The sequence below is a fragment of the Struthio camelus genome, chromosome W, assembly GCF_040807025.1.
Source record: "Struthio camelus isolate bStrCam1 chromosome W, bStrCam1.hap1, whole genome shotgun sequence".
Classification (NCBI taxonomy): Eukaryota; Metazoa; Chordata; class Aves; order Struthioniformes; family Struthionidae; genus Struthio; species Struthio camelus.
The window spans coordinates 10541723-10563534 of NC_090981.1; the positions used below are offsets into that span (position 1 = coordinate 10541723).

The 21812-nt window shown below is 58.3% G+C and overlaps 1 protein-coding gene across 1 annotated transcript in view; it reads left to right on the top strand.

Annotated features, from left to right (window-relative positions):
- Positions 1-4610, top strand: part of LOC104145901 (protein AF-9) — a 138156-nt gene extending 133546 nt beyond the window's left edge. Inside the window, exon 12 of the mRNA XM_068925631.1 lies at positions 2455-4610. Coding sequence (XP_068781732.1) covers positions 2455-2460 — 6 coding nt within the window. The 3' untranslated portion in view covers positions 2461-4610. The remainder of the gene's footprint in view (positions 1-2454) is intronic.
- Positions 4611-21812: the final 17202 nt, after the last annotated feature.

The following is a 21812-nucleotide window of genomic DNA, read 5'->3' on the forward strand; positions in this document are numbered from 1 at the left end:
CATGAGCGCAACTGAGGGCAGAATTTGGCTCAAAGGCAAAAATGTAAGTCTGGAATCAATTCTTTTCATCTTGCCCATTTTTAGATATAACAACTACAGGAGGAAAAGTAGTTTTCTCATTAAAAAAAAAAATCAGTGCAGCAAGCACCATCATTTGTTTGGACTGTTTATAAATTTTGTATCCAGACTTAATGATGTAAGATGCCTGCATTATTAATAAAGATGGCATAATTTTCGAGTTGATTTCGGGAAAACAGACCTGATCCTAGAAGGCTTTAAACTATAGAACTCTGTAGAAAACATTCTGCTTTGCCTTATAGTTTAGGATTTTCTAGACAAACTATAAGCACGGGTAAAGTAAGAATTGCTTCTCAAGTTAACAAGCCATTTATTGAGTGCCTGCTGTGCCTTAGCTAAAATGCTCCACTGATTTTTTTTTTTTGCAGTCATTTGAAAAAAAACACTTAGTTTTAAAGTTGTTCAGTTAATAATGCTTATGTCCTTGATGTTATCTGTAAATCTTGTCTGGCTAAATGATGGGCCTGTGTTTGTTTGTAATTCAAGAAGTTTTATGCACAAATGGGCATAATCACTGACTGTGACCTGCTTTTCACATATGAACGCATGTTGCATATCTGCACTGTATATGGCTATGCCTTGGGAAGTGTGGTGGTGATATTGTAAAATTTAGACTAATGATACTTATTATTTTTGAAAACTCCTCTTAGTTTTTCCTGAGGAACTCTTAATTTTTCCATTAAATCTAGAACCAAGAGCTCATTTTCCATCTTTTTCATATGAAAATAACTAAATTTCACCAGAAGTATGTGCTTATCATGAAACCTACAAACAAACAAGCTAATGTGCTTATCAGGATTGATGAAAGCCACTTTTGCCCAAATCTTCATACTTGCCCACCAGTGCATCAGTTGACACAGAATTTTGCCTCTGTGCATTTTAGCCTTTCTCTTCATAGCATGGCTAGAAGGAACTTTTTTTCCTGGCATGTCTGCTAATTTCCAACTATGAGTTTGGAATCAGTATCAGAAATGTGCATATCACAGGAATGTGCTTTTTCAAGGAGTAACAGAACAGATGCAAAGGACATGTCTCATCACAAATTTATACAGCTGCGAGCAAGTTATGAGCTGAGGTGAGAGGGGACTAGAAGACTCATGTTTTTTCTCCTTAGATGGAGAAGGACATAAATTTTGTTTTATCTTCTAAGAATGAATAGAAAGTTCTAATATGAACCACAGCATTTCCTCTTCACTGATTTTTTTTTTTTACTGGCATCTCTGGGAAGTGTAGCCATATGTTATCCTAGCTTTCTAGAGAAAATACTAGGTTAGTTGGATGTATGGAAAATGTCTGTCAATGCCCTCTCCATCAAGAAAAAAGTAGTCTGCAAAGAAGATCTAGGAACATATATGTTACCAGGATGTGATACACCATATTCTATTTTTAAATATCAGGCTCTTGATTTTCAAGGATGCTTTAGGAAGAAAGGCAACTATTGAAATAAATGAATTGTATTGAAATTGAATTGTCGAAATGAATTTAATGATGCTGAACAGATCAGGAAGCTGAAGTACTCTTTCCAGAAAGTGTCTCATGCTTCAACACTGAATTGACTAGAAACATCTAGACATAGGAATTTTATAAATATTAATCTCTGACATCTGGCTCTACAAGACACATCCACAGTTGTGGGACTGACTTGTGTACCAGAATAAGCTATACTCTTACCTTAAAATGTAGTTTCAGTTCATAGCAAAGAAAAATGAGAGTCTAGGAGGTGATGCAACTGGGTTTAATTTCATATAATTTCCCTAAATCACAAGAGAGCAAATTGGTCTTTGCTTTTGAAAAGAGTATTAGGGTTCTAGCCTAGGCATATTACCAGTTTCTGTATGTATTTATTTTTCAGTTTATCAGGAAATGTAAGTTCAGGTTTTCTTTGTCCTTACACAAGATTACCAGTTCTTTATCCTCCCACATTCTAATCTGTCTCACTGGTGAATTGCATTTCTTCCTTCAATAGAAATACCTTGCAAGTGGTGGTGGGGGGGGGGGGGGAGCAGGGAGGAGTAAGGGAGAGAAGGCAGCACACTGCATTTGGACACTGCAATTGGCAGTGCCTCTTTGGAGGTGCAGTATCCAATTCATACTGTCCTCTTAGTGAAGCAGTAAAAAGATTTGTCATGGTCCTGAGGGCACTAATAGGCCTTAACGGCCCTGACCAGCCTCACCTGTGGCCTCTGCCCATCCGCTCAGGAGTCTTATTTAAGGTCAGGCATGGGCCTTCAGTCCTTGCCTGAGCTATGTCAGAAATATTGGTCTCCGACTCAGCCACAGCCACGCCTGTACTTGGCTATGGCCTGGCTTGATCTTGGACCTGTTTTGTCACTATGTACTCACTGGCCTGTGTCTGACCCTGGTTATCTTCACCAGACCTGATCCTGACCTGTGGCTTAACTTCCTGGCTTGATCTCAGACCTGCCTCATCACCACGAACTTGTTTGATGATCTGGACTCTTGGTTGAACCTGACCACCATCTCTGGGTCTGCCCTGTTCACCTTGCTTGGGTACTGCGGGGCTGGGCCCTGGCTGGGGAGGCCGCTGCCCTGCCAGCTGTGTTATCACACTCAGTTCCTGGCTTCCTGTCCCTTGGAGCAGCTGGCTCTTGCTGGTCTCTGACAAGATTCCTCATCTCCTCTCGCCTTAGCTTTATAAGCTAGACAATAAGAATTGTAGAATTTGCAGAACAGGCATGTTTATGCTAGTTACATAGTTAAGTGTTTGCTGATGAATGCCATGCAGTGAGGACAAAACTCTTTCTACTTCCTGTGTGTAACCTTTGAAAGGTGTCATCAGGAACATGGAAGGTGCTGGGGAGCCTCATGCACCAGAGAAGACAGGACTAGATGTTCCATAAGCCTTTCCAGATTGAACTTCTACTCCCATGCACTATGTGCAGTCACGCTGTACATGACTGAGGTGTGATTGCAAGAGACTAAATAAGGTGACCAGAAGGGTCTCTCATAGTTCCATTTCTCTACACTTCTATTTGCTGTTATCGTGTTCATGTATGAATGAGACCTTGGCTCCCAATGAGATGATAAAATTATCTTTTCTCTTTTGTTCATTTGCAGGAACTGACAATGAGCAGCAGGAGTCAGATTTCTAAGTTGCTAAATTTTATTGCTAGCAGTAAGGTGCCTCTTGGCTGGGAGCGCAAGAAGGACCCCAAGTAGCTTTTTGTTATAGTTTTTAAGCTAAAGTAAGTTGTTACATATTCAATACTTCAGTTTACATAACCAGTCAGATCTGTCCACGATTCTTAGTTTTACCAATCCCCTTGCCACGTTACAGCATGAAATAGTTCCATTCCAGCCTTAAATGGTCCAGCTTATGATTATTCATTAGCTGATTTTGCACCTCTTCTGGTGTCACCTTTGAACAACTTTTGTACTGCTGGCTGGATTAAACTGGTTTCTTTGCAGTTCTTCAACTGTGTATGAAAAACAGGAGCTGAGACAAGGTCAGATGAGATGTTCTGCTTGCAGGGCGCATGACCTTGCATGTTTTGTCTGCAGAAAACTAGAGTACAGTAGAAATTTTCCTAACAGAGATGAAGTCTTAGTCTGATTTCCCCTAGCATAAAGAGGAGTAACTGTGCTGGAAACAACAGTTACTCCCATGGAGTAACAGCATTGTAATATGATGTGTCCATACCAGTGAACGGTGACACATAAGACAATTTCATTCCCTGCATGAAATGAGTGACTTCTAAGCAGAACTTTTTGCCTTTCAAATGCTCGAGATCTTGTCCAACAATTCTGTGTTGACCTGTACCTGAAAATATTATTATTTCTGTGCTAAGTTTCTTTAAAAAAATGTTTTGAAATATTGTGAATGCAGGTGAAAACATCAAAATTACTGCAGGTTCCAGTGGTAACTATGTAGCTTTTCAGAAAGTGTGATGGCAAGCCTCTTCATTTGCTAACTTTAACAAAGGAATAGGTTGCTTGGACATTTTTCTACTTCTCTATCTGTTTTGTATAAACATTTTGCACTTTTTTTTAATATTATTGAAATCAGTTCAGATTTGAGAGTGCTCAATGAGAGAAAGTTCTCACTCCCAGCAGAAGAACAAGGCTCCAGGATAGCAGTTAAAAAGTTTCCAGGTTCATAGGCAGGCCTCTGAGCTCAATTGCGCACTCAAAGGTTTGGTTCATACTAGGTATGTCTTATTTCCTAAAATATTCAGATGGGACCAATGAAGTATATAAGGGAGTTGTGAGGCTGCAGTTCCAACAGTGTTAGCATTCTATACATTCATTCAGCTGAATACTGGTTGATTTGACCAACAGATGAGGGCAGGAGATCTCTGCTCTGTGTAAGTAGAGTTGCATCATTTCTTGTTATCACCAGAGAATCTTTTTTTTTCCCATCAGGATGTCAGATGCTTGTAAGGACCTGATTGTTTATTTTGATCATCATCTGGGAGAGCTACTTAGTAACTGCACATGTTTGAACAGGTATTAATTTAGGTGCTTCTTATGTTGGTGGGGTAGATGAATAAAAGAGTCTTAATTCAGGTGTTAATGCTCTCCATACAGTCTGAAGACAGCAGTATGTCTTCTGATGAGGTGCATAACTAGTATTTCCATTTCTCATTGCAGATGTGTCGGAATTCCAACATGTGTTAACCATGTGTGACCACAAGGTGGGAAAGGGAGGGTCACATACCAGTGTAGAGAGACACTCAAGGCATGTGAGGGGTTAAACAAAGTAGATTTAATGAAGGACTTGCACTCCAGGCTGCATGGGGAGCCCTGGGAACTGCGCAGAGGGGTCGCTGATGGGAGGCTGCTGGATGCATGGATTGGACACCCAGGCGAGACTCATTTTGTGTATCCTGAGGGCCCCTGCTAGAGCTATTTCCTTATCTCAACTATGCTAAGCTCGAGTAGTTACTGGGTGCTAAGCAGCTAGACATTGTTGACAAAAATGGAATATGCATGTCTGACCTTGACAGGTTTCGATCAGCGTGTAGAGAGCGCACTCCGGGGCTGCTATCACATACTCTGCCAGTCCCCTGGCTCCTCACCGGATCTTTCACAGATCTTGCTACGCCATGTGCTGTTTCTTACTGCAATAATCCTGATTGCAGGATTAAACCTAGGGTCAGTCAGGCTGTTTGTTACACAATTCCTAAATGAGAAGAAGAGCCATCTTGGTAAGGTAGGCATAAGCCATTTATCAGTGGTATAAGTCTTGAGATCTATATGTCATTGAAAAGCTTTTCAAGATTACTTTCAGGTATCGCTCAGCAGGTTAGCTGCTGTTTATGTACACTGAAGGGGAACACTCAGTGCACTACTAATTTTGAGAGATCTTTCTTCGATGCTGTAAGACTGGATTTTTTTTCACTGGGCTGCAGCCCATTCAACAGGCACTAAACCTCAGAAAGAAATATAGTGTTGCTCAGTGCAATTGAGCCACACAGGTAAGTTTTACCTGAGACTAGGTATTAAAAATCTGTATGTGGGTTACAACCTGTAATTATTTGTCTCATTAAAATCTTTCACAACTCAGGGAGTAGAACAGTCACCATGTGATGTCATTAGCCTTGCAGTAAGCTGACAGGAGAGAAAAATGCATAACTCTGATCTCATTCCATCACTTTGGAAATCAGGTAGCGTGAAGTGAAGCCTTTCCCAGCAGTATGAGATGTTGAACCAGGCCTAGAGCGTAGCTCCCAGAGCACAGCTAACAGGGGCAGTGAACAGATGTAGCAGTTTGCGCAGCAGTATCTGGGCTCTGATTAGAACTCCTGAAAACCTTGCTGGAAGTTGTGGGGGCTTTCTGGGGACCCTCTGAGGAACTAGACAGTGCTTGCTGCTGACAGGGAAGGAGAGCTACGCAAGGACAGCTACAGGAGGCCTTAACATCGCTTGGGAAGCTCTAGCTAGGTGTAGCTGCTGCTAACGAGCTTTGTTGGCTGTCCCTGATCAGAAGGAGTTGGGGGCCTTTGTTCCAGCTGACCCTTGATTAGGGTGGGTCAGGTACCCTGTGAGTCAGTGCTGGGCAGAGGCCTATATAAGAGCCAGGCCCAGAGTGCAGATGACAGTGGCAGCAGTTTGTATAACAGGAGGTAAAGAAGGTGCCTTTGTTTCTAGTCTTAGTAGTGTATACTTTCTCAATATGGTTATGACACGCAGCAGAGCACATTCTCCAGTAGCCATTGGAGTTGCTGTGTTTGCCATGTCAGAGGCTTCCACCCAGACAGACCTTCTGACAGTGGATGCAGCTCTGCAGGTCTCAGGCTGCAGGGAGTGCCTGGGGCCTCTCTGTGAGGCTGGGGCTGACAGTCAATTTTTCTGCAGAAGGTGTGCTGTTGTTGATGAGTTGTGTCACCAGGTAAAGGAGTTATGGGAGGAAGTCAGCAGGCTGTGTAGCATCCGAGAAGATGAGCAAGAGAGAGATAGGATATTCTCAGAGATCCTACAGCTTCGGGAGTCTCAACCCCCCCACAGCAGTGGAGGTGCAGGCAGGCTCTGTGCCATGTGGAACAGCAAGTCATTAAGTCTGTAGAAAAGGAAGGCTGGAAGCTGGTCACCCCTTGTATGAGGAGAAAGGCTCTTGCTCCTCCTGAAGACTTGCAGCTGATGAACAGGTTCAGTGCCCTCCAAGCTGAGGAGGAGCTGGGTATGGCTTCAAGGGAAGCAACTGAGCCGGTGGACTCTGTGCCACACAGGAACACCCAGAAGCAGCAGCGAGTGATTGTTGTGGGTGACTCCCTGCTGCAGGGGACAGAGGCACCCATCTGCTGGCCTGACCTCTTGTCTAGAGAGGTTCGCTGCCTGCCAGGGGTGCGAATCCGAGATGCCATGGAAAGACTGTCGAGGCTTGTCCACCCATCCGACTATTACCCCCTGCTGCTCTTCCACGTGAGCACCAATGATACTGCCAAGGGCAACTTGGAAACTATCAAACAGGATTTCAGAGCTCTGGGGATGGTGGTCAAGGGTCTAGGGGCCCAGGTCATTTTCTCCTTGATCCTGCCAGTGAGGGGGAAGGATGGGAGGAGGAGTAGACGGATTCTCCAAGTAAACAACTGGCTGGGCTGCTGGTGTTGGCAGCAGGGTTTTGGTTTCTATGAACGCGGGACCCTATTTGAAGATCGATATTTGCTTGGGAGAGAGGGGATCCACCTCACTGAATGGGGCACAAGCATCTTGGCCAACAGCCTGGCCAGCCTGGTAAGGAGGGCTTTAAACTAGGAAAGATGGGGAAGGGGAGAGTTATAGAGACCATGCAGTCATGAAAACAGGGCTCAAGTGGGGATACCTCCAGCAAGTGCATGCAGGCAAAGAAGTGCCTACAAGACATGACTGTAGGGAATCCTCTTGCTGTACTCCTGGGAAATCGGCATGCTCGAATACCTCTCTGAAATGCCTGTACACCAATGTATGCAGCATGGGAAATAAACAAGAAGAATCAGAGATCTGTGTGTGGTCACAGGGCTACGATCTCAATGCAACTACAGAGACATGGTGGGATAGCTCCCATGACTGGAATGCTGCCATGAATGGCTACGCGCTCTTTAGGAAGGACAGACCAGGAAGTCAAGGTGGTAGAGGTGCCCTTTATATGAGAGCAACTGGAATGTATTGAGCTCTGCCTAGGGGAGGATGATGAGCAGGTCGAAAGCTTATGGGTAAGGATTAATGGGCAGGCTAACATGGGTGACACTGCTGTGGGTGTTTGCTACAGGCCACCCAATCAGGAAGAGGAAAGAAGGAGGCAGAGGGTCCAGACGAGAGGGAGGGAGAGGGAGGGAGAGGGTCCAGGCGAGAGGGAAGGGAGAGGAATGGAGAGGGTCCAGGCGAGAGGGAGGGAGAGGGTGCAGACGAGAGGGAGGGAGAGGGAGGGAGGGGGGGAGAGGCAGGGAGAGGGTCCGAGGGAGAGGGAGGGAGAGTAATGGAGAGGGTTCGAGGGAAATGGAGGGAGGGGGAGGAGAGGGTGCAGGAGAGAGGGAGGGAGCGGGAGGGAGAGGGTCTAGGCGAGAGGGAGGGAGAGGGACAGAGAGGGTTCAGGGGAGAGGGAGAAAGAGGGTCCAGGCGACAGGGAAGGAGAGGGCGGGAGAGGTTCCAGCCGAGAGGGAGGGAGAGGGAGGGAGAGGGAGGGAGAGGGTACAGGAGAGACGGAGGGAGCGGGAGGGAGAGGGTCCAGGCGAGAGGGAGGGAGTGGGACAGAGAGGGTCCAGGGGAGAGGGAGGGAGAGGGAGAAAGAGGGTCCAGGCGACAGGGAAGGAGAGGGCGGGAGAGGTTCCAGCCGAGAGGAGGGGAGAGGGAGGAAGGGGGAGGGAGAGGGACAGAGAGGGTACAGGAGAGTGGGAAGGAGAGGGAGGGAGAGGGAGCCAGACGAGAAGGAGGGAGAGGGAGGGAGAGGGCGGGAGAGGATCCAGGGGAGAGGGAGGGAGATGGAGGGAGAGGGAGGCAGAGGGTCCGGGGGAGAGGGAGGGAGAGGGAGGGAGAGGGTCCAGACGAGAAGGAGGGAGAGGGAGGGACAGGGTCCAGGCGAGAGGGAGGGAGAGGAATGGAGAGGGTCCAGGCGAGAGGGAGGGAGAAGGAGGGAGAGGGTCCAGACGAGAGGGAGGGAGAGGGAGGCAGAGGGGGGGAGAGGCAGGGAGAGGGTCCGAGGGAGAGTGAGGGAGAGGAAGGGTGAGGCTCCAGGCGACAGGGAGGGAAATGGATAGAGAGGGTCCAGTGGAGAAGGAGGGAGAGGGACAGAGAGGTTCCAGGCGAGAGGGAGGGGAGGGAGGTAGAGGGTCCAGGACAGAGGGAGAGAGAGGGAAGGAGAGGGTCCAGAGGAGAGGGAGGGAGAGGGACAGAGAGGTTCCCGGCGAGAGGGAGGGAGAGGGTGGGAGAGGTTCCAGGAGAGAGGGAGGGAGAGGGTACAGGCGAGTGGGAGGGAGAGGGCGGGAGAAGGACCTCGGGAGAGAGACGGAGAGGGAGGGAGAGGATCCAGGGGAGAGGGAAGGAGATGATCCAGATAAGAGGGAGGGAGAGGGAGGGAGAGGGAGGGAGAGGGTCCGAGGGACAGGGAGGGAGAGGGCGGGAGAGGGTCCAGGCGAGAGGGAGGGAGAGGGAGGCAGACGGAGGGAGAGGGAGGGAGAGGGTCCAGGCGAGAGGGAGGGAGAGGAATGGAGAGGGTCCGAGGGAAATGGAGGGACAGGGAGGGAGTGGGAGGAAGAGGGTCCAGACGAGAGGGAGGGAGAGGGCGGGAGAGGCTGCAGGCAAGAGGGAGGGAGAGGAATGGAGAGGGTCCAGGCAAGAGGGAGGGAGAAGGAGGGAGAGGGTCCAGACGAGAAGGAGGGAGAGGGAGGCAGCGGGAGGGAGAGGGAGAGAGAGGTTCCAGACGAGAAGGAGGGAGAGGGAGGGAGAGGGTCCAGACGAGAGGGAGGGAGAGGAATGGAGAGGGTCCGAGGGAAATGGAGGGAGAGGGAGGGAGAGGGCGGGAGAGGGTCCAGGGGAGAGGGAGGGAGAGTGAGAGAGAGGGTCCAGACGAGAGGGAAGGCAGAGGGAGGCAGCGGGAGGGAGAGGGAGAGAGAGGGTCCAGACGAGAAGGAGGGCGAGGGAGGCAGAGGGAGGGAGAGGGTCCAGGAGAGAGGGAGGGAGAGGAATGGAGAGGGTCCAGACGAGAGGGAGGGAGAGGGAGGGAGAGGGTCCAGACGAGAGGGAGGGAGAGGGTGGCAGACGGAGGGAGAGGGAGGGAGAGGGTCCAGACGAGAGGGAGGGAGAGGGAGGCAGACGGAGGGAGAGGGAGGGAGAGGGAGGGAGAGGGAGCAAGACGAGAAGGGGGGGGAGGAAAGGAGAGGGGCCAGACGAGAGGGAGGGAGAGGGAGGCAGACGGAGGGAGAGAGAGGGAGAGGGAGGGAGAGGCTGCAGGGGAGAGGGAGGGAGAGGGAGGCAGACGGAGGGAGAGGGAGGGAGAGGGAGGGAGACGCTGCAGGGGAGAGGGGGGAGAGGCAGGGAGAGGGTGCAGGTGAGAGGGAGGGAGTGGGTAAAGGAGAAAAGGAGGGAGAGGGAGAGAGAGGGTGCAGGCGAGAGGGAGGCAGAGGGAGTAGAGGGAGGGAGAGGGTCCAGACGAGGGGGAGGGAGAGGAATGGAGAGGGTCCGAGGGAAATGGAGGGAGAGGGAGGGAGAAGGAGGAAGAGGGTCCAGACGAGAGGGAGGGAGAGGGCGGGAGAGGGTCCAGGGGAGAGGGAGGGAGAGGGAGGGAGAGGGTTCGAGGGAAATGGAGGGAGGGGGAGGAGAGGGTGCAGGAGAGAGGGAGGGAGCGGGAGGGACAGGGTCCAGGCGAGAGGGAGGGAGAGGGACAGAGAGGGTCCAGGGGAGAGGGAGGGAGAGGGAGAAAGAGGGTCCAGGCGACAGGGAAGGAGAGGGCGGGAGAGGTTCCAGCCGAGAGGAAGGGAGAGGGAGGAAGAGGGAGGGAGAGGGAGGGAGAGGGTACAGGAGAGAGGGAGGGAGCGGGAGGGAGAGGGTCCAGGGGAGAGGGAGGGAGTGGGACAGAGAGGGTCCAGGGGAGAGGGAGGGAGAGGGAGAAAGAGGGTCCAGGCGAGAGGGAAGGAGAGGGCGGGAGAGGTTCCAGCCGAGAGGAAGGGAGATGGAGGAAGAGGGAGGGAGAGGGAGGGAGAGGGTACAGGAGAGAGGGAAGGAGAGGGAGGGAGAGAGTCCAGACGAGAAGGAGGGAGAGGGAGGCAGAGGGAGGGAGAGGGAGGGAGAGGTTCCAGGCGAGAGGGAGGGAGAGGAAGGGAGAGGGTCCGAGGGTCCGAGGGAAATGGAGGGAGAGGGAGGGAGCGGGAGGAAAAGGGTCCAGACGAGAGGGAGGGAGAGGGCGGGAGAGGTTCCAGGGGAGAGGGAGGGAGAGGGAGGGAGAGGGAGGAAGAGGATCCAGGCGAGAGGGAGGGAGAAGGAGGGAGAGCGTCCAGGAGAGAGGGAAGGAGAGGGAGGGAGAGGGTCCACGCGAGAGGGAGGGAGAGGGAGGGAGAGGGAGCCAGACGAGAGGGAGGGAGAGGGCGGGAGAGGGTCCAGGGGAGAGGGAGGGAGAGGAAGGGAGAGGGTCCCGACGAGAAGGAGGGAGAGGGAGGGAGAGGGTCCAGGCGAGAGGGAGGGAGAGGGCGGGAGAGGGTCCGGGGGAGAGGGAGGGAGAGGGCGGGAGAGGGTCCAGACGAGAAGGAGGGAGAGGGAGGGAGAGGGTCCAGGCGAGAGGGAGGGAGAGGAATGGAGAGGGTCCAGGCGAGAGGGAGGGAGAAGGAGGGAGAGGGTCCAGACGAGAGGGAGGGAGAGGGAGGCAGAGGGGGGGAGAGGCAGGGAGAGGGTCCGAGGGAGAGTGAGGGAGAGGAAGGGTGAGGCTCCAGGCGACAGGGAGGGAGATGGATAGAGAGGGTCCAGTGGAGAAGGAGGGAGAGGGACAGAGAGGTTCCAGGCGAGAGGGAGGGGAGGGAGGTAGAGGGTCCAGGACAGAGGGAGAGAGAGGGAAGGAGAGGGTCCAGACGAGAGGGAGGGAGAGGGACAGAGAGGTTCCCGGCGAGAGGGAGGGAGAGGGTGGGAGAGGTTCCAGGAGAGAGGGAGGGAGAGGGTACAGGCGAGAGGGAGGGAGAGGGCGGGAGAAGGACCTCGGGAGAGAGACGGAGAGGGAGGGAGAGGATCCAGGGGAGAGGGAAGGAGATGATCCAGATAAGAGGGAGGGAGAAGGAGGGAGAGGCAGGGAGAGGGTCCGAGGGACAGGGAGGGAGACGGCGGGAGAGGGTCCAGGCGAGAGGGAGGGAGAGGGAGGGAGATAATCCAGAGGAGAGGGAGGGAGAGGAAAGGAGAGGGTCCAGGCGAGAGGGAGGGAGAGGGAGGCAGACGGAGGGAGAGGGAGGGAGAGGGTCCAGACGAGAGGGAGGGAGAGGGAGGCAGACGGAGGGAGAGGGAGGGAGGGGGTCCAGGCGAGAGGGAGGGAGAGGAATGGAGAGGGTCCGAGGGAAAGGGAGGGAGAGGGAGGGAGAGGGTCCAGGCGAGGGGGAGGGAGAGGGAGGGAGATGATCCAGAGGAGAGGGAGGGAGAGGAAAGGAGAGGGGCCAGGCGAGAGGGCGGGAGAGGGAGGCAGACGGAGGGAGAGGGAGAGAGAGGGTCCAGACGAGAGGGAGGGAGAGGGAGGCAGACGGAGGGAGAGGGAGGGAGAGGGTCCAGGAGAGAGGGAGGGAGAGGAATGGAGAGGGTTCAGGCGAGAGGGAGGGAGAAGGAGGGAGAGGGTCCAGACGAGAGGGAGGGAGAGGGAGGCAGAGGGGGGGAGAGGAGGGCAGAGGGTCCGAGGGAGAGGGAGGGAGAGGAAGGGAGAGGGTTCGAGGGAAATGGAGGGAGGGGGAGGAGAGGGTGCAGGAGAGAGGGAGGAAGCGGGAGGGAGAGGGTCTAGGCGAGAGGGAGGGAGAGGGACAGAGAGGGTCCAGGGGAGAGGGAGGGAGAGGGAGAAAGAGGGTCCAGGCGACAGGGAAGGAGAGGGCGGGAGAGGTTCCAGCCGAGAGGAGGGGAGAGGGAGGAAGGGGGAGGGAGAGGGACAGAGAGGGTACAGGAGAGTGGGAAGGAGAGGGAGGGAGAGGGAGCCAGACGAGAAGGAGGGAGAGGGAGGGAGAGGGGGGGAGAGGATCCAGGGGAGAGGGAGGGAGAGGGAGGGAGATGGAGGGAGAGGGAGGCAGAGGGTCCGGGGGAGAGGGAGGGAGAGGGAGGGAGAGGGTCCAGACGAGAAGGAGGGAGAGGGAGGGACAGGGTCCAGGCGAGAGGGAGGGAGAGGAATGGAGAGGGTCCAGGCGAGAGGGAGGGAGAAGGAGGGAGAGGGTCCAGACGAGAGGGAGGGAGAGGGAGGCAGAGGGGGGGAGAGGCAGGGAGAGGGTCCGAGGGAGAGTGAGGGAGAGGAAGGGTGAGGCTCCAGGCGACAGGGAGGGAAATGGATAGAGAGGGTCCAGTGAAGAAGGAGGGAGAGGGACAGAGAGGTTTCAGGCGAGAGGGAGGGGAGGGAGGTAGAGGGTCCAGGACAGAGGGAGAGAGAGGGAAGGAGAGGGTCCAGACGAGAGGGAGGGAGAGGGACAGAGAGGTTCCCGGCGAGAGGGAGGGAGAGGGTGGGAGAGGTTCCAGGAGAGAGGGAGGGAGAGGGTACAGGCGAGAGGGAGGGAGAGGGCGGGAGAAGGACCTCGGGAGAGAGACGGAGAGGGAGGGAGAGGATCCAGGGGAGAGGGAAGGAGATGATCCAGATAAGAGGGAGGGAGAGGGAGGGAGAGGGAGGGAGAGGGTCCGAGGGACAGGGAGGGAGACGGCGGGAGAGGGTCCAGGCGAGAGGGAGAGAGAGGGAGGGAGATAATCCAGAGGAGAGGGAGGGAGAGGAAAGGAGAGGGTCCAGGCGAGAGGGAGGGAGAGGGAGGCAGACGGAGGGAGAGGGCGGGAGAGGGTCCAGGCGAGAGGGAGGGAGAAGGAGGCAGACGGAGGGAGAGGGAGGGAGGGGGTCCAGGCGAGAGGGAGGGAGAGGAATGGAGAGGGTCCGAGGGAAAGGGAGGGAGAGGGAGGGAGAGGGTCCAGGCGAGGGGGAGGGAGAGGGAGGGAGATGATCCAGAGGAGAGGGAGGGAGAGGAAAGGAGAGGGGCCAGGCGAGAGGGCGGGAGAGGGAGGCAGACGGAGGGAGAGGGAGAGAGAGGGTCCAGACGAGAGGGAGGGAGAGGGAGGCAGACGGAGGGAGAGGGAGGGAGAGGGTCCAGGCGAGAGGGAGGGAGAGGAATGGAGAGGGTCCAGGCGAGAGGGAGGGAGAAGGAGGGAGAGGGTCCAGACGAGAGGGAGGGAGAGGGAGGCAGAGGGGGGGAGAGGAGGGCAGAGGGTCCGAGGGAGAGGGAGGGAGAGGAAGGGAGAGGGTTCGAGGGAAATGGAGGGAGGGGGAGGAGAGGGTGCAGGAGAGAGGGAGGGAGCGGGAGGGAGAGGGTACAGGAGAGAGGGAAGGAGAGGGAGGGAGAGAGTCCAGACGAGAAGGAGGGAGAGGGAGGCAGAGGGAGGGAGAGGGAGGGAGAGGTTCCAGGCGAGAGGGAGGGAGAGGAAGGGAGAGGGTCCGAGGGTCCGAGGGAAATGGAGGGAGAGGGAGGGAGCGGGAGGAAAAGGGTCCAGATGAGAGGGAGGGAGAGGGCGGGAGAGGTTCCAGGGGAGAGGGAGGGAGAGGGAGGAAGAGGATCCAGGCGAGAGGGAGGGAGAAGGAGGGAGAGCGTCCAGGAGAGAGGGAAGGAGAGGGAGGGAGAGGGTCCACGCGAGAGGGAGGGAGAGGGAGGGAGAGGGAGCCAGACGAGAGGGAGGGAGAGGGCGGGAGAGGGTCCAGGGGAGAGGGAGGGAGAGGAAGGGAGAGGGTCCCGACGAGAAGGAGGGAGAGGGAGGGAGAGGGTCCAGGCGAGAGGGAGGGAGAGGGCGGGAGAGGGTCCGGGGGAGAGGGAGGGAGAGGGAGGGAGAGGGTCCAGACGAGAAGGAGGGAGAGGGAGGGAGAGGGTCCAGGCGAGAGGGAGGGAGAGGAATGGAGAGGGTCCAGGCGAGAGGGAGGGAGAAGGAGGGAGAGGGTCCAGACGAGAGGGAGGGAGAGGGAGGCAGAGGGGGGGAGAGGCAGGGAGAGGGTCCGAGGGAGAGTGAGGGAGAGGAAGGGTGAGGCTCCAGGCGACAGGGAGGGAAATGGATAGAGAGGGTCCAGTGGAGAAGGAGGGAGAGGGACAGAGAGGTTGCAGGCGAGAGGGAGGGGAGGGAGGTAGAGGGTCCAGGACAGAGGGAGAGAGAGGGAAGGAGAGGGTCCAGACGAGAGGGAGGGAGAGGGACAGAGAGGTTCCCGGTGAGAGGGAGGGAGAGGGGGGGAGAGGTTCCAGGAGAGAGGGAGGGAGAGGGTACAGGCGAGAGGGAGGGAGAGGGCGGGAGAAGGACCTCGGGAGAGAGACGGAGAGGGAGGGAGAGGATCCAGGGGAGAGGGAAGGAGATGATCCAGATAAGAGGGAGGGAGAGGGAGGGAGAGGGAGGGAGAGAGTCCGAGGGACAGGGAGGGAGACGGCGGGAGAGGGTCCAGGCGAGGGGGAGGGAGAGGGAGGGAGATAATCCAGAGGAGAGGGAGGGAGAGGAAAGGAGAGGGGCCAGGCGAGAGGGCGGGAGAGGGAGGCAGACGGAGGGAGAGGGAGGGAGGGGGTCCAGGCGAGAGGGAGGGAGAAGAATGGAGAGGGTCCGAGGGAAAGGGAGGGAGAGGGAGGGAGAGGGTCCAGGCGAGGGGGAGGGAGAGGGAGGGAGATGATCCAGAGGAGAGGGAGGGAGAGGAAAGGAGAGGGGCCAGGCGAGAGGGCGGGAGAGGGAGGCAGCGGGAGGGAGAGGGAGAGAGAGGGTCCAGACGAGAGGGAGGGAGAGGGAGGCAGACGGAGGGAGAGGGAGGGAGAGGGTCCAGACGAGAGGGAGGGAGAGGAATGGAGAGGGTCCAGGCGAGAGGGAGGGAGAAGGAGGGAGAGGGTCCAGACGAGAGGGAGGGAGAGGGAGGCAGAGGGGGGGAGAGGCAGGGAGAGGGTCCGAGGGAGAGGGAGGGAGAGGGAGGCAGAGGGGGGGAGAGGCAGGGAGAGGGTCCGAGGGAGAGTGAGGGAGAGGAAGGGTGAGGCTCCAGGCGACAGGGAGGGAGATGGATAGAGAGGGTCCAGTGGAGAAGGAGGGAGAGGGACAGAGAGGTTGCAGGCGAGAGGGAGGGGAGGGAGGTAGAGCGTCCAGGACAGAGGGAGAGAGAGGGAAGGAGAGGGTCCAGACGAGAGGGAGGGAGAGGGACAGAGAGGTTCCCGGTGAGAGGGAGGGAGAGGGTGGAAGAGGTTCCAGGAGAGAGGGAGGGAGAGGGTACAGGCGAGAGGGAGGGAGAGGGCGGGAGAAGGACCTCGGGAGAGAGACGGAGAGGGAGGGAGAGGATCCAGGGGAGAGGGAAGGAGATGATCCAGATAAGAGGGAGGGAGAGGGAGGGAGAGGGAGGGAGAGGGTCCGAGGGACAGGGAGGGAGACGGCGGGAGAGGGTCCAGGCGAGAGGGAGGGAGAGGGAGGCAGACGGAGGGACAGGGAGGGAGAGGGTCCAGGAGAGAGGGAGGGAGAGGGAGGCAGACGGAGGGAGAGGGAGGGAGGGGGTCCAGGCGAGAGGGAAGGAGAGGAATGGAGAGGGTTCGAGGGAAAGGGAGGGAGAGGGAGGGAGAGGGAGGAAGAGGGTCCAGACGAGAGGGAGGGAGAGGGCGGGAGAGGCTGCAGGGGAGAGGGAGGGAGAGGCAGGGAGAGGGTCCAGACGTGAAGGAGGGAGAGGGAGGGAGAGGGTCCAGGGGAGAGGGAGGGAGCGGGAGGAAGAGGGTCCAGGCAAGAGGGAGGGAGAGGGCGGGAGAGGGTCCAGACGAGAAGGAGGGAGAGGGAGGGAGAGGGTCCAGGCGAGAGGGAGGGAGAGGGCGGGAGAGCTTCCAGGGGAGAGGGAGGGAGAGTGAGAGAAAAGGGTCTAGACGAGAGGGAAGGGAGAGGGAGGCAGCGGGAGGGAGAGGGAGAGAGAGGGTCCAGACGAGAAGGAGGGAGAGGGAGGCAGAGGGAGGGAGAGGGAGGGAGAGGGTCCAGGAGAGAGGGAGGAAGAGGAATGGAGAGGGTCCAGGGGAGAGGGAGGGAGTGGGAGAAATAGGGTCCAGGCGAGAGGGAAGGAGAGGGCGGGAGAGGTTCCAGCCGAGAGGAAGGGAGATGGAGGAAGAGGGAGGGAGAGGGAGGGAGAGGGTACAGGAGAGAGGGAAGGAGAGGGAGGGAGAGAGTCCAGACGAGAAGGAGGGAGAGGGAGGCAGAGGGAGGGAGAGGGAGGGAGAGGTTCCAGGCGAGAGGGAGGGAGAGGAAGGGAGAGGGTCCGAGGGTCCGAGGGAAATGGAGGGAGAGGGAGGGAGCGGGAGGAAAAGGGTCCAGACGAGAGGGAGGGAGAGGGCGGGAGAGGTTCCAGGGGAGAGGGAGGGAGAGGGAGGAAGAGGATCCAGGCGAGAGGGAGGGAGAAGGAGGGAGAGCGCCCAGGAGAGAGGGAAGGAGAGGGAGGGAGAGGGTCCACGCGAGAGGGAGGGAGAGGGCGGGAGAGGGTCCAGACGAGAAGGAGGGAGAGGGAGGGAGAGGGTCCAGACGAGAAGGAGGGAGAGTGAGGGAGAGGGTCCAGGCGAGAGGGAGGGAGAGGAATGGAGAGGGTCCAGGCGAGAGGGAGGGAGAAGGAGGGAGAGGGTCCAGGCGAGAAGGAGGGAGAGTGAGGGAGAGGGTCCAGGCGAGAGGGAGGGAGAGGAATGGAGAGGGTCCAGGCGAGAGGGAGGGAGAAGGAGGGAGAGGGTCCAGACGAGAGGGAGGGAGAGGGAGGCAGAGGGGGGGAGAGGCAGGGAGAGGGTCCGAGGGAGAGTGAGGGAGAGGAAGGGTGAGGCTCCAGGCGACAGGGAGGGAGATGGATAGAGAGGGTCCAGTGGAGAAGGAGGGAGAGGGACAGAGAGGTTCCAGGCGAGAGGGAGGGGAGGGAGGTAGAGGGTCCAGGACAGAGGGAGAGAGAGGGAAGGAGAGGGTCCAGACGAGAGGGAGGGAGAGGGACAGAGAGGTTCCCGGTGAGAGGGAGGGAGAGGGTGGGAGAGGTTCCAGGAGAGAGGGAGGGAGAGGGTACAGGCGAGAGGGAGGGAGAGGGCGGGAGAAGGACCTCGGGAGAGAGACGGAGAGGGAGGGAGAGGATCCAGGGGAGAGGGAAGGAGATGATCCAGATAAGAGGGAGGGAGAGGGAGGGAGAGGGAGGGAGAGGGTCCGAGGGACAGGGAGGGAGACGGCGGGAGAGGGTCCAGGCGAGAGGGAGGGAGAGGGAGGCAGACGGAGGGAGAGGGAGGGAGAGGGTCCAGGCGAGAGGGAGGGAGAGGGAGGCAGACGGAGGGAGAGGGAGGGAGGGGGTCCAGGCGAGAGGGAAGGAGAGGAATGGAGAGGGTCCGAGGGAAAGGGAGGGAGAGGGAGGGAGAGGGAGGAAGAGGGTCCAGACGAGAGGGAGGGAGAGGGCGGGAGAGGCTGCAGGGGAGAGGGAGGGAGAGGCAGGGAGAGGGTCCAGATGTGAAGGAGGGAGAGGGAGGGAGAGGGTCCAGGGGAGAGGGAGGGAGAGGGAGGAAGAGGGTCCAGGCAAGAGGGAGGGAGAGGGCGGGAGAGGGTCCAGACGAGAAGGAGGGAGAGGGAGGGAGAGGGTCCAGGCGAGAGGGAAGGAGAGGGCGGGAGAGGTTCCAGGGGAGAGGGAGGGAGAGTGAGAGAAAAGGGTCCAGACGAGAGGGAAGGGAGAGGGAGGCAGCGGGAGGTAGAGGGAGAGAGAGGGTCCAGACGAGAAGGAGGGCGAGGGAGGCAGAGGGAGGGAGAGGGAGGGAGAGGGTCCAGGAGAGAGGGAGGGAGAGGAATGGAGAGGGTCCAGGCGAGAGGGAGGGAGAAGGAGGGAGAGGGTCCAGACGAGAGGGAGGGAGAGGGAGGGAGAGGGTCCAGACGAGAGGGAGGGACAGGGTGGCAGACGGAGGGAGAGGGAGGGGGAGGGTCCAGACGAGAGGGAGGGAGAGGGAGGCAGACGGAGGGAGAGGGAGGGAGAGGGAGGGAGAGGGAGCAAGACGAGAGGGAGGGAGAGGAAAGGAGAGGGGCCAGACGAGAGGGAGGGAGAGGGAGGGAGAGGGAGCAAGACGAGAGGGAGGGAGAGGAAAGGAGAGGGGCCAGACGAGAGGGAGGGAGAGGGAGGCAGACGGAGGGAGAGGGAGGGAGAGGGTCCAGACGAGAGGGAGGGAGAGGGAGGGAGAGGCTGCAGGGGAGAGGGGGGAGAGGCAGGGAGAGGGTGCAGGTGAGAGGGAGGGAGTGGGTAAAGGAGAAAAGGAGGGAGAGGGAGAGAGAGGGTGCAGGCGAGAGGGAGGCAGAGGGAGAAGAGGGAGGGAGAGGGTCCAGACGAGGGGGGGGGAGAGGAATGGAGAGGGTCCGAGGGAAATGGAGGGAGAGGGAGGGAGAGGGAGGAAGAGGGTCCAGACGAGAGGGAGGGAGAGGGCGGGAGAGGGTCCAGGGGAGAGGGAGGGAGAGGGAGGGAGAGGGTCCAGACGAGAAGGAGGGAGAGGGAGGGAGAGGGTCCAGGCGAGAGGGAGGGAGAGGAATGGAGAGGGTCCAGGCGAGAGGGAGGTAGAAGGAGGGAGAGGGTCCAGACGAGAGGGAGGGAGAGGGAGGCAGAGGGGGGGAAAGGCAGGCAGAGGGTTCGAGGGAGAGGGAGGGAGAGGAAGGGAGAGGGTTCGAGGGAAATGGAGGGAGGGGGAGGAGAGGGTGCAGGAGAGAGGGAGGAAGCGGGAGGGAGAGGGTCTAGGCGAGAGGGAGGGAGAGGGCGGGAGAGGTTCCAGGGGAGAGGGAGGGAGAGGGAGAAAGAGGGTCCAGGCGACAGGGAAGGAGAGGGCGGGAGAGGTTCCAGCCGAGAGGAAGGGAGAGGGAGGAAAAGGGAGGGAGAGGGAGGGAGAGGGTACAGGAGAGAGGGAGGGAGCGGGAGGGAGAGGGTCCAGGGGAGAGGGAGGGAGTGGGACAGAGAGGGTCCAGGGGAGAGGGAGGGAGAGGGAGAAAGAGGGTCCAGGCGAGAGGGAAGGAGAGGGCGGGAGAGGTTCCAGCCGAGAGGAAGGGAGATGGAGGAAGAGGGAGGGAGAGGGAGGGAGAGGGTACAGGAGAGAGGGAAGGAGAGGGAGGGAGAGAGTCCAGACGAGAAGGAGGGAGAGGGAGGCAGAGGGAGGGAGAGGGAGGGAGAGGTTCCAGGCGAGAGGGAGGGAGAGGAAGGGAGAGGGTCCGAGGGTCCGAGGGAAATGGTGGGAGAGGGAGGGAGCGGGAGGAAAAGGGTCCAGACGAGAGGGAGGGAGAGGGCGGGAGAGGTTCCAGGGGAGAGGGAGGGAGAGGGAGGAAGAGGATCCAGGCGAGAGGGAGGGAGAAGGAGGGAGAGCGTCCAGGCGAGAGGGAAGGAGAGGGAGGGAGAGAGTCCAGACGAGAAGGAGGGAGAGGGAGGGAGAGGGAGGGAGAGGGTCCAGACGAGAGGGAGGGAGAGGGAGGGAGAGGGAGCCAGACGAGAGGGAGGGAGAGGGCGGGAGAGGGTCCAGGGGAGAGGGAGGGAGAGGAAGGGAGAGGGTCCAGACGAGAAGGAGGGAGAGGGAGGGAGAGGGTCCAGGCGAGAGGGAGGGAGAGGGCGGGAGAGGGTCCGGGGGAGAGGGAGGGAGAGGGAGGGAGAGGGTCCAGACGAGAAGGAGGGAGAGGGAGGGAGAGGGTCCAGGCGAGAGGGAGGGAGCGGGAGGGAGAGGGTCCAGGCGAGAGGGAGGGAGAGGGACAGAGAGGGTCCAGGGGAGAGGGAGGGAGAGGGAGAAAGAGGGTCCAGGCGACAGGGAAGGAGAGGGCGGGAGAGGTTCCAGCCGAGAGGAAGGGAGAGGGAGGAAGAGGGAGGGAGAGGGAGGGAGAGGGTACAGGAGAGAGGGAGGGAGCGGGAGGGAGAGGGTCCAGGGGAGAGGGAGGGAGTGGGACAGAGAGGGTCCAGGGGAGAGGGAGGGAGAGGGAGAAAGAGGGTCCAGGCGACAGGGAAGGAGAGGGCGGGAGAGGTTCCAGCCGAGAGGAAGGGAGATGGAGGAAGAGGGAGGGAGAGGGAGGGAGAGGGTACAGGAGAGAGGGAAGGAGAGGGAGGGAGAGAGTCCAGACGAGAAGGAGGGAGAGGGAGGCAGAGGGAGGGAGAGGGAGGGAGAGGTTCCAGGCGAGAGAGAGGGAGAGGAAGGGAGAGGGTCCGAGGGTCCGAGGGAAATGGAGGGAGAGGGAGGGAGCGGGAGGAAAAGGGTCCAGACGAGAGGGAGGGAGAGGGCGGGAGAGGTTCCAGGGGAGAGGGAGGGAGAGGGAGGAAGAGGATCCAGGCGAGAGGGAGGGAGAAGGAGGGAGAGCGTCCAGGAGAGAGGGAAGGAGAGGGAGGGAGAGAGTCCAGACGAGAAGGAGGGAGAGGGAGGGAGAGGGAGGGAGAGGATCCAGGCGAGAGGGAGGGAGAGGGAGGGAGAGGGAGCCAGACGAGAGGGAGGGAGAGGGCGGGAGAGGGTCCAGACGAGAGGGAGGGAGAGGGAGGGAGAGGGTCCAGGCGAGAAGGAGGGAGAGGGCGGGAGAGGGTCCGGGGGAGAGGGAGGGAGAGGGAGGGAGAGGGTTCGAGGAAAATGGAGGGAGAGGGAGGGAGAGGGTCCAGGAGAGAGGGAGGGAGAGGAAAGGAGAAGGTCCAGGCGAGAGGGAGGGAGAAGGAGGGAGAGCGTCCAGGAGAGAGGGAAGGAGACGGAGGGAGAGAGTCCAGACGAGAAGGAGGGAGAGGGAGGGAGAGGGAGGGAGAGGATCCACGCGAGAGGGAGGGAGAGGGAGGGAGAGGGAGCCAGACGAGAGGGAGGGAGAGGGCGGGAGAGGGTCCAGGGGAGAGGGAGGGAGAGGAAGGGAGAGGGTCCAGACGAGAGGGAGGGAGAGGGAGGGAGAGGGAGGGAGAGGATCCACGCGAGAGGGAGGGAGAGGGAGGGAGAGGGAGCCAGACGAGAGGGAGGGAGAGGGCGGGAGAGGGTCCAGGGGAGAGGGAGGGAGAGGAAGGGAGAGGGTCCAGACGAGAAGGAGGGAGAGGGAGGGAGAGTGTCCAGGCGAGAGAGAGGGAGAGGGCGGGAGAGGGTCCGGGGGAGAGGGAGGGAGAGGGAGGGAGAGGGTTCGAGGGAAATGGAGGGAGGGGGAGGAGA